We start from the raw sequence: 12,756 nt of genomic DNA on the forward strand, positions 1-12,756 counted from the left end.
CCGGGGCTCACAAGGTTTTGGTAAAAATAAAAAATAAAAAAAATAATGTCATGCGAACTCTTTATACATTTGTGCCCATAAGATTTTTTATTCTGTTCTGAATGCCCAAAGTTACCTACATTTTCTTGGTGAAATCTACCCGGTAATAACGTTGCTGTAATTCTATGATGATCAATAGCATAATCTTTCAGGACTGAAATATCCCAAGAAAGACAACCACTGCTGAAAATTTTAGAAGCGATTTGTTTTCAGCCAAAACAAGATTTGTCTTTTCTTCTTTCATTTACCACCTCATTGTTTGCTAACTAAAATACTTCTGTTATTTTACATATCTGCCAGGACCTTGAATGAAAATTGTATATTTGCAAAAATTTTCATATGTATTTCTCTACTAGAATGATATACAACATGTAGTCAATATCAATCTGTTAAAATCAACTTCGTTCACTTTCTTGTAAACTTCAACCTGTAAGGAGTAATAATTAATAGTGTCTAATGGCACTACTTTCAAAAATTTAGACCATTTTAAAATCTAACTCAGTTATGAATCTTCTACACACTGAATACTAAAGAGTTCTAATTCTGAAGTATTTCTATACAGTTAGAGTGATCCGAAATAAAGTAAATTGAAATCTATAGAGTATCAATTTCTAATCAATTCAAGCATTTAATTTCTTTTAGGCCAATATAAATAAATTGAATACTTTCTTTGCATGTAAACCCCCCCCCCCAAAAAAAAAAAACAAAAACAAAAACAAAATCAATACTTTGTTGACTATGAACATTTTTTTTTCATTGAGGTAAATGGCTGGTACCCTATACTAAAAATAAAAATTACCAGGGAATATGTTATTTTTTCAGTATCCAAAAAGATAGTGTATAAAATGTATTGGCATTAGTGTATAGAAGTTCCTTAATACAAATATCGCTTGGTGAAAAATATCAGGTCATTTCTTCCTGAACTTTCCAAATTAAAATACATTTCTCAGTAAACAAAAATAACAAAATACTGTAGGTTTATAAGGATATGTTTTTAATGCATAAGCCTTCCATCATAACTTTTCTACTTGGTCCCAAGTCCCTACAATGGCCTCGGAACGATATGGTTTCTTTGGTCTTTTAAGCTCCCTCATTTGAATGCTTTCTCTTTGTTTCAACTACAAAAAAACAATTAAATTTTCTTTTCAAAATAGCAAATCATGTTGTCAATATACCAAATTTTTTGAGTACACAGAACACATTTATCCCACAATGAAATCCCAACAACTGAGTCAATTCTACACAGATTTTGACAATTGCAAATTTATCAAATAAGGAAATTAAGGCTCTAAGCGCATAACACACTGGAATAAATGAAGGTTTGAGTTGTCTTTATTTCAAGTTTATGATATAACAGGACCAATAAAATACTTTTCTGAAAAGAAAATTGGCAGTTTTATGTTGCGGACCTTATTCAATGACTGTAAAAGAGGACATTTCTATAGACTGTTACACAAATTATAGAACAAACCTTGTGTATGGTGCTTACTTCTGCAAATCCTACATAATCCACTATTAAAGGCAAACAGTATAAAAATTCCTACCCAAGAGAATACTTTATACCAAGAAAGTTTCATATTATACCAAGAAAGTTTCATACTGGCTTAAGTCATATGATACCCTAAAATATATACCACTGCTTACAGTTATGCTTACAGTATGAGAGTATATATATACTTTAATTACACAAACATGTACCTTTCTTTGTCGTCGAAGATCTTCCTCTTTCATTTTGAGATTGTGATCATGGGCAAAGACTCTTAGGATTTCCTCAAAGCTAACATCTGACTCCATGGGTTGACTCACTTTTCTATCCTCCAGTGGAGGTTCTAGTCTATCCTTCACCGGATTGTCTACTCTGTCCTCTTTTGGACTGGATTCTGATAATTCCTCTAATGACTGTTTCAACATTGAGCTCTTTTTGGCAAGGTAACACTTTGCAAACCTGACAGTAACAGATAATTTTATAGTCACTTTTTAACCAGTGGCATCAAATAACAACATTGAAAGCAAATTTAAACATAATTTTTTCTAACATGATCCATTACTTCTTTATTTCAACATGTCATTGGTCAAGAACATAAATATAGATCAAAACAATATAAAGGAAGTTGTGTTAATGTTTAGAGATTTCATGTAATCTTTAGATTCACACCAAATAAAAGATTTACAATTAATAAAATATACATATTAAAAATTGGACTTACTTCTGACTAAGAGTGTCAACATTGCTGTCTAAATTCACAACCTCTGGGGTGCTATATTCATCATAAAATTTTCTGGAAGGAAATGTATCATGTAAAGGAAAATTAAACCTCCGTATGTGAATTATCTCCGTACAAAGTTGAAATTTCTTGTCCATTATTTCTTACAATCATATATATTGGATTTCATTACAAAGATTTTGATACATCACTATACATGTATAAATAAATAAAGGGGGAGGGAAAGGGGTTACTTCTTCTAGTGATGAAAATAACAAAACTTTCAATGGAGTAAAGCATAATTTACTGACCATTATCAATTATACACACTAATAAATATTTAGAATTATATATGGCTATCTCTGTACTTACATTCTAATTAAGTCCTCAGGGTAATTGATTCTTCTAATTTTGCTAGAGATGTCTGGCTCTTTCCTCTCAGCATCAAATGTATCTAATGGTGGAAAAGCTTCATAAACATTATACCAAATAGGAATCTTTTCTCTCCTCAAAGCACCAGATCTTATTAGTCCTTGTGTTCTGGAAAACAAGAAATGCATTTATTAATAATTTATCTTCTTGGCCATCTTAGGTATTTTACATTAAATCCTACTATCATCCCTTCCTCTTAGCTAGGTTCAGTCATGATGTATGTTATTGATAGTGGTGGGAATCGGTAAGAATTTCATAATCGATGATCGGGCTACTGTAACTAACTAATTATCAATTATAATCGGCCATTTACAAAAGTCTGTCAATTTAGTTTATTAAATGGTAAGAATGGTTGAATAACTACTTTCTGTGGTGGTCCAGCTGTAGTTGGAATAATCTAACTGTGTCTCGGAACAACCCCTACCTGGGGTCCCCTAGTCCTTAGGACAACATCATTTTAAGGATAGAATGTTCTATCTAGACAAGCTGTTTCTACGTTCATTTTGTAGAATCCAGAGTACGTCCATACCCCGGAATGAGTGTTGTTACAGGGGTATGAATACAATGTCTCTTCGTCTGTGCCATTACGATACACAAATAAGTTAATACACAAGTTGCGGCTGGAATATTTGGCTTAAAAACTATTATGCTTGTAAAATAAAATAAATAACCCAATTAATCAGAATAAAAATTTTGTAATCGAGCACTTTGATTACGCCAACAATCGACTGATTTTCGATTATAATCGATGATTGGAACACCACTAGTTATCGATGAGGCAAAGCATTTATACAAGCAAAAGGAAAGGAGAAAATGTATGGCTGGACCAGGAATCGAACCTGGGACCCCTGCATCACTAGTCAGGTTTTATATCTACTAAGCTACCCAGGCTAATATCTAGGGCCCAAACCATTACATACCACATGAAAGTTCAATAAGATAAATTAGTTAAGTGCATCATTATTGGACTTTTGTAACTGTAAAAATCTAGGTCACTTGCAGTATTTACAGTAAGTACACATTTCTAATTACATCACCATTTCTTAAAAAGTTTAGCCATGAAAGGGCTTTTAACATACATGTAGTTCATTGGCACTATATAATTATTCATATTTTATCATGATTATCTTTGTGACACACTCGTCACCCTATATGATACAAATCATACAAACAAAATAAAAAAAAACTGAATGAAGTAGTTATGAACAAAATCTGTTGTACATATTGAGTGATTTACCATGAATTTAAGTAAAAGCACAGCTTTTCTCTCGGGATTTTATCAAACTTGGATTTTTTTAATGTCTAAAACCATAATTTTAATTCAACTTGACACTAACTTTTACTTCCATTTTAAAAAATGATAAAATTCCAACACTGTCGTATATGATTTTACACTTATTCTTGACAAAAGTAAATCTTTGAGTACCTTTTGTATATAGTTCCCAGAAATTGTCCTCGAGAAGATGCCATGTTTTTAAACTGGTATTTTTATTCTAAAGAAGGGTACCAGTTTCTAATTCTAGTAAGTTGTACTTCAAACCTTTCGAATCAGAACTCCGTTTGTTTCAATAAAATTATAAATGATAATATTTTACAATATTACGCTCCTTGTTTTTAGAATGCGGCTTTAGTATTTTTAAATATTATAACATGTCTTTTCAGCACAGCCACTTATTTCAATGAACGCGGCCAATGGGCAGATGGGTAGAAAAATAGGGAAAAAAAGATAATAAAGAAATCGATTTGAAGATCCGTAGTATTTAGTTACTTTCAGGAATGACAATTATAATACATCTTATGTAAAAATGTTTTCTTCCTTCATCAGTCAAACAATGAAATATCTTGCCAGATTATATTACAAATGCTTCTGGAATATCTTCATTCAAGAGTCTTTTGAAATCCTACTTTTGTAGAAAAAGTAACTTTTTCATTTGGAACAAGAAAATAGAACATAATACATTGTCAGTTAAGGAATAATGCAAGTGATTCGAGGGCAGACTTATATAACCAATTTTTATCTGAAACTCCAAAGTGTGAACATTGTACTGATTCTGTTGAAGATGCTTACCATTACTTTTTTGTACGTGAAAATATACAACTCCAAGCTAGAGACATACTTTTTCAATCAATACATATTTTGAATTGTGACAATCTATCTGAATATGAATTATCATGAAATAGTAATCCTAATCATTGACTTAATATCAATATTCAAATACACATAAACTTATGGAAAAAAATCACTGTCATATACATGTAACATTTTTGAATATTTCCAAACTGGCACTTCTCTATAAACTTGTTTTTCTCTTTAATTTTGCTTATTTTTCCCCCTGTTCTTTCTGGTACTTTTTTCTACTTTTTACTGAGCCTGTTGGCAATCCTATTCACTTTTTGTGAATAAAATATTAAATTAAAGTTATAATACCAGCACTGATTGACACAAATCTTTGGCCAATCATTACATATAAAAATATCTTTCTTTTGATCTATTTGAACAATACGTATTCTATATGCAAGCTATTCCACATCGGAGCAAACCACGACCAAAACACAGACACCAAAATGTAACTATCCTCAGTCAAACCACGACCAAATACATGTAAAAGAATCCTCTCCCATCGTCTCAAGCTATGATCCGCGAACACAGACACTAAACTCGCTTGAATTTTTGACCCCCTAACTAGTAAAATATTAATTTGGGGGTCCAAAAATTCCATCGAGTTTGGTACGGTGCATGTGTCCGCGTTTAACTCTCTCCTACACGACTGGAATGGGAAAGGATAGTACATTTTTTGCCGGGATTTGTGACATGTATACGCGGACTCCGGAACGCATGGAACATGGCATGAGATTGTGCCTATTCCAGTATAATATATGATATTATATATAGAGAATATTACATACTAAAATCCATATCATATGTCATATCAGCCCGAGTGGCCCTACATGTATATCAGCCCGAAGGCCCGAGGGCTGATATTGGGCTCGAGGGCTGATGTGACATATGAAAGGGATTTCAGTATGTAGTATTCTATTTATCATATATTTAAAACACTTAATATGCAAGTTCACATAAAATCATTGAAGAATGTTTCGTGCATGTTTATGACCTTTTTCTTTAAAATCTAATAAAGAAAAGGTCTTTGAAAACAAATTAAGTCCATAGATGTTAGTAAAGAATTATTTTACATGTATATTTAAATAAAATCAAGTTAATTAACTTTTAAACTTTAAACAAATGTTACTTTCGGTTTGAATTGGATTTTTGCCCGCCGGTTCGATACGTGATATGGATTTTCGGACCGGTCCTTGATATGGGATATTGCCCGTATCGCACAGTGCAGAATCGGTGTATTTACTGTACTAAGTATATAATATAATACAATATAATATAATATAATATAATATAATATAATATAATATAATATAATATAATATAATATAATATAATATAATATAATATAATATTATACTTTCATGTAAATTAGTTGAATCTGATTCGTCGAGAAACATTTGTTAAAAAACACTATTACCCGCTGAATGTTGAAGCCACGCCCTCCAGCGTAGCAACAGTCAACATTGCTTGACGACGGGTGATATTCAAAAAATAGTGACTGCGCAGAATTTATGCGCGCAAGGTTCACTGTTATATGTATTTGTATAAAACATTCAGTATAATATAATAAATATCGCATGTAGTTGAGTGTAACATTGAAAATTTTCACCCCTCGAAAACCATTGTCAACCTCGGCTGCGCCTCGGTTGACAATGGCTTTCTTGGGGTGAAAATTTTCAATGTTACACTCAACTACATGCGATATTTATAAAATATAATATAATATAATAAAGAGACGTAACTCTTAATTTCAGCTTTTGTAATGTTTTATTTTAAAAACGTATTAAAATATGGAATTAATTTATGTGTTATACATTTCCATAACCCATTGTAACACCAACCACATGTATTCATAAAGTTCTTTTCGGTACACGATATATAAACAATCATAATAAGTCAAAATACATGTTTTATACATAAAAAAGCGAGATATAACAAAGCATAACGATTTGTAGTGTACAAGGATTTCTGAGAACCGGTGACGATAACTGGATATTAGGCAAGTATTCCGGGCTCTAATTTGATTTCATATGGAACAGAAGTCAGAGGTTGTAGAGGGTCCGCCTGTCCCATCACTACATACTTATCCATTTTCTCTGTCACAGACGAATCTAAAAATAAGAAGTGACCATTACATATATATATATATATATATATATATATATATATATATATATATATATATATATATATATATATATATAAGAGAGAATTCCATACTAGTACAGAAACAAACAAATCCCGACAAAGTAAATTTCAAACCGTGTGGAACAACAAAATTCTAAAGAGCTCTTTTACTCAGTTGCGAAATTTGAACGAAATTTTTACCCACCTGCCACTAGAGAGAAGGCCATTCCACGGGCCATAGCCGTACGACAGAATCGGTCGATAATCCCATTTGAACCAAGGTCCGTTACTTTGTTGGACTGTCTGGCCACAAAAGTTTTCAGATTGCCAGTCGGTATAGGACCTGCCTGAAACCAGTGGTGTGAAACTTTAATGTTAAAAATTCTGTCATCTGATGCTTTACATACATTCATAATCTCTATTTGCTGCATGGATTTATTTAGTTAAATGATTTGATTTGATTACCCAAGAAATAGAGGAGCGGAGCTCAAGTTCTTGTGAAAAATCGAAGAGACTGATTGGTGAGTCCAGTATGAAACACAAATGCTTCTTTTTAGCCCAGAATTCCCTGTTCCGTTTATTTTTTTCCAGGGTTTCGCTCGTGATTCCAGGCTCGCTGACCTCCACACGGATGGCTTGTTTTCCCTATTACAACAAGTTTAGCTTGTATATTTCGTCATGTATATAAAAGACATAGCTAAAAACCAAAGATTTATAAGTTTTTCTTTAAATACGTAGTAAATTAATGACCACATCTTCTCATCGGTATAACAACATCATATAATTATATATTATGCCTTATAACTGTTTTTTTTAAAGAGTTGTTATGCTAAATTTATATAATACTGTATAATCCAAGAACGTAAATAAAGACTTACCGTCCCAAAGTCAATCATGGAGAAACTTTGGTCGTATCCCGCGGCAGTAAGTGAACGTTCCTTCGACATCAGAAACCCCACTTTGTTGTTGTTGGAGACAAAGCCTCGTTCGTTCACTGTACTGCCATCAGCCAGGGACGTGTTCCAGGAGGCCTTGGTTACATCCTTCAAAAACGATATACATGTAATAATTTGTATATAGAACTAGTCAATAAAAAGATGTGTCATTTGAGGAGCTATGATTTTGTAACTTTCTCTGTAATTTAATATAGTAACGAATTTTGACCTTTATTGGACTTTATGATTACTATTTTATTTTTCTCTTTTCTTTTCCGGGGAGAACTTGATTCTATGAATGCTTGGTAGATCGCCGCTTAGAATTTCGAGATAGCAAAATTTTAAAATATTAAGCGAGGAATTCCGGTGTAACCACCACTGAAAAATGACACCAGCTTGGTGAATGCCCGGTAGTATAAACTGCCCTCAACTATATGATGACTATTTTGTGCGTGACAGGAAATGATTTTCAAACAAATCCTCCAATTAGGGAAAACTCTATATGTGAATACAATAAATCTTTCACATACATCTGTTGGGATAAACTAACACTTCCTTTGTTAAGTAGCATATTCTGAAGAATTAAGTTTTTAAAATATAAAGAGATTAATGTATCACTAAAAATAAGCAACGCTTTTGCTTCTATACAGAACACAAAAGCGCATTTCAAAAGCTAAAAATCTCTTTTCATTTTTTAGTTTTAAAAAAGGGCTGAATTATTAAGTTAGCTTCTGCAAAGGCATGCTCACACAAAACGGTAATAATTCAGAATTCGACTATTGTCTTGATAACACTGATTTTATCATTTGATGCATTGATTTCTTTATCACTTTTAGTTAATAACCCATAATTCTAAACCGACATGAAAATTAATTTTCCTTTTTGTCAGCAATGATGACAACACTCACCGACCAGTCTTTGTTCTCTTTATTTTGTCCCTGTCTCCTACTCCAGCGTCTCTTAGAGCCCTGTCCCGACACAGAGGACACCAATAAGCAAATCAAGGTGAGTAGAAGTAAAGTTTTCATTTTCTGTGGAGTGTTTGTTACTATAAGCGATATCAGAAAGACTAACGACCAAGTGGATAACCCTTGGTTTTTATCGGCCTTTAGCTTGAGGCTTGGTCAGTAATGACGCGAGCAAACTTACACGAGTCATCATATTACGAGCAAAAAACACTGCTGTTACATATAGTAATGACCAATCAGTGACCATGTACACCCACCAAGGGATTTTTCGACTTCTCAAAACAAATCCTTCATAAATACTAAAATGTTTTCAAAGGTATATTATTAGTGCCTATAGGAAAAAAAACAGCATATTTGTCAGAAGAAATTGGCATTCGAAAATATTCAGAATTTCAAAGTTATTTTTTTTTTCTTAAGAAGTTTTTTTTAAAAGGATTTCGAAAGTTTTAGCTGCTGAAGTTTATGCATTGAAGAAATACTATGGGTTGCATATGCAGGATTGCAGGATAAACTCGCTTGTTGTGCATTTTATGGCATCCGACTACAAATTCACAACAAGCGAGTTTATTGGTCTGTAGAGACGACTATAAAGGGTAAGGAGGTGGATAAAATATACAGGTTGCTTATAGAATATGTCTAGAATTAGGGGAAGAGAGATCGTTGATTGACCAATGCTGGAAAGTGGCGAAATACATCCCCAAAGTGCGCAGAAAATCTTGCTCCGTAAATTGCACTTTATTTACATTACGGGATCTGTAGCGTTATAGTCAAAGACTAAAATATAAAACCATAACGCTACAGTTCTGCAGCTAATGCAGGATTGTATTCAATGTATTAATATATTTAAGCTAAGCAAACCATATAAAGTTTTTGTCTTAATAATTTATAAAATGAAATTTGTTAATTTACTTTGATTTTGTTTCTAAGATTTAACAATGAAATCTCCTTTCTTTTACAAGTTTGTTTTATCTTCTGACCCAAAGGACTTTGGATTTCGTTATTTGTTCTTTTGCAAGACAAATCCTATCATGAAATAAAACTTGCTGCTTTTAAATAAAAAAAAAAACAAAAAAAAAGAAAGAAAGAAAGTAAGAAGGAAAAGAAAAACAAAAACATCAAACAAATAAAAAACAATACCGACAGCAGAAATAAGGTGACTATAAAACATACATTATGTAAGGCAGTACAAAAGAAAATATTTTTTATTACAACAATATACAAATATTGACTGGGGTTGCGGGCATCATTGATTATGTTGGCCTCCAAGGGATGAAATATTTTCATTTCGAGGAGGCTACAATGTAATATAATCAATGTTGCCCGAAAACACAGTCAATAATTGTTTTGTTATATGAAAAACAAATCTTTTGCTTTAAATAATTCATCTGCATTTTGATTGTAGACCAATGGTATAGCGATTCTTGCAATAATTATATGTTATTTGGTTTTTCTATTGTGAAGTCATGTTTTTTTGGAAGTCGCGACAGTATCATAACGTCACAATAAATTAATGTGCAAATCAGAATCCAAATCCATAAAAATATGGGAAATCTCTCTTTGCAGGTCAATAGTTAACATTAAATGACCGTCAATATTTTTCGGAGGAACTAATATTAATTATGTTGGCTGTTTCTCAATATAGAGAATATAGGGACTTTTCTTTACTGAATATGAGATGGAATTTAAGAAATGGAATATACATGTAATGCCCTTCTTGTTCGCCTACATTTTCGGACTTGAACAAATCATTCATGCAATCCTATTTAGATACATGGAATTCTTCAATACTTGGTAAAGCATCACTGAGCAATTTTATGTTTGTTTATTGTCATCAAGAACAACATAGGTCATTTGGTGCGAGTCATTCCAACAATTACGATTCTTGGCGTAACTTACGGAAGATCACTCTTGTTACGTAATATAGAGCTAACCTACCAAATAACAACAACGTGAAACTATCTCCAAGGAGAAAAAGCACCTGCCGAATAGTATACTACAAATATATCGAGTAATCTCTGTGATGTTAATTGTATTAATTAATTTATTTATTCTGAAAACATTCGAAATATAACCTATAGCAGACTCTTAGAAAGTAATAGCGAAAAATAGAATAGATTTTGTTCTCTTTTTTCACAGTCACAGTAATATGACACATATATGATATGTACATGACTGTATATATAGATAAAGCGTGATTGGTTCTGCCTTAGTTTTTATTTATATATTGTACCCGGTAATGACATGTATACTGTTTTCCATGTGTCCAATCATTTTCTCTGATTAATGATATTATACCTCGAGTAACATTAATTATACCATTTTTTTTTTTTACATGTTTCCTTGTAATATAACTATTTCCTTTAGACATTCATAATTAGTCGTCATTTATAGTCAGATTTACATACTGTTTTACAGGTAGGTGTGTGGCCACGATGAAACATGCTCCTCTTTCTGATGTTGGTCTATAGTCTTGCTCAGGACAGAGGTCTTAATGTTTTGGGTTACCAATGGAAATGTTCCCTGTACGCACAAAATTAATCAGTACATAAATGTATACATATTATAATTCAATTTTAGGAACTGTATAACCAAGTGTAAAGATCATTTTATTGCATTTAACTGGATTTGGATTTTAATTTAAAGAAAAAATTATCCAAGTAAAAGAATTCATATGAAACAGATTCAACATTTTTGTCGATGAATATTGGAAAAGAAAAATCGCTAAATTTAAGCAAAGTAATTGAAAAGAGACTACCTGTATTATATTTGTTTATTTTCTGTAAACCAACTTTTATTCGCGTGCGAGAAATATCCGCGAGTTTCGCGACTTACTTTAACTTGCAATATTAATCACCGCAAACCATATATTTAGCTTTGTATTTATAGAGAATATTTCCTCAGTCGCGAAAATTAATCGTCGCGGATTGATTTCAAACTGAAGAATCGCGAATAAAAGATGACGCAAATAATAGTTTGTTTACGGTATTCGCTGAATTGTTTGGACATTCTTAACTTTAGTGATAAATATTCACCAACGTAGGTTATGTTTAAATTGTTTCTTTTTCTTTGTTTGTTGTTGTTGGTTTTGTTTGTTTTTTCAGCTCACCTGAGCCAAAGGCTTAAGTGAGCTTTTCTGATCAAAGAGTGTCCGGTGTCCGTCTGTCGTCTGTAAACTTTTCACATTTTTGACTTCTTCTCAAGAACACTGGGCTAATTTCAACCAAATTTGCCACAAAGCATCTTGGGTGAAGGGGATTCAAGTTTGTTCACAAGAAGTGCTGCGCCTTCTTTCAAGGGGAGATGATTAAAAATTTGTGAAAATTTGATGGTATCTTTTAAAAACCTTCTTCTCAAGAATCACTGAACAATAAAAGATGAAACTTATGTGAAAGCTTCATTACATACTCTAGATTCAATTTTTTTCATATCATAACCCCCGGGGGTAGGGCGGAGCCACAAAAGGGGGTCAAAGATTTACATAGGAATATATAAGAAATGTCTTTAAAGATCTTCTTCTCGAGAACAGCAAAGCCATGATTAGTCATTTTATTACAGAAGTATCCTCAGGTAGTGTAGATTCAGTTTGTTCCAATCATGACCTCTGGGGGTAGGGCAGAGCCACAACAGGGAGCTCAAAGTTTACCATAGGAATATACAGGAAATCTCATTAAAAATCTTCTTCTCAAGAACAGCTAAGCCATTGTTAGACATATTAATACAAAAGCATTCTCAGGTATTGTAGATTCAAGTTTGTTCAAATCATGACCCCTGGGAATAGGGCGGGGCCAAAACAGTGGGTCAAGGTTTACATAGGAATATATAATGGTTAAGGGGCATTTGAGTAAAACGCATTGAAGACTTCAAATAGTGGAATGACCTGACAACCCTTGGAATGGACTAGCCTAAGGGTATATACTCACTAAGGCAAAGCT

The 12,756-nt window shown here is 32.5% G+C and overlaps 2 protein-coding genes across 2 annotated transcripts; both read right to left on the reverse strand.

Annotated features, from left to right (window-relative positions):
- Positions 1-1,016: 1,016 nt before the first annotated feature.
- LOC133196661 (small ribosomal subunit protein mS23-like) lies at positions 1,017-4,183 on the reverse strand. Its single transcript, XM_061332521.1, has 5 exons — positions 4,102-4,183; positions 2,616-2,783; positions 2,247-2,318; positions 1,738-1,984; positions 1,017-1,157 (listed from the first exon to the last, which is right to left on the reverse strand). Exons 1-5 carry the CDS (start codon positions 4,143-4,145, stop codon positions 1,053-1,055), a joined length of 636 nt encoding a protein of 211 aa, XP_061188505.1. The 5' UTR covers positions 4,146-4,183; the 3' UTR covers positions 1,017-1,052.
- Positions 4,184-6,789: 2,606 nt separating this feature from the next.
- Positions 6,790-8,884, reverse strand: LOC133197007 (uncharacterized). Its single transcript, XM_061332846.1, has 5 exons — positions 8,765-8,884; positions 7,800-7,964; positions 7,387-7,566; positions 7,127-7,268; positions 6,790-6,905 (listed from the first exon to the last, which is right to left on the reverse strand). Exons 1-5 carry the CDS (start codon positions 8,882-8,884, stop codon positions 6,790-6,792), a joined length of 723 nt encoding a protein of 240 aa, XP_061188830.1.
- Between the last annotated feature and the right edge of the window lie 3,872 nt (positions 8,885-12,756).

The sequence above is a fragment of the Saccostrea echinata genome, unplaced genomic scaffold, assembly GCF_033153115.1.
Source record: "Saccostrea echinata isolate AGI-Se365-2 ecotype Australia unplaced genomic scaffold, CSIRO_AGI_Sech_v1 ptg000030l, whole genome shotgun sequence".
Taxonomy (NCBI): Eukaryota; Metazoa; Mollusca; class Bivalvia; order Ostreida; family Ostreidae; genus Saccostrea; species Saccostrea echinata.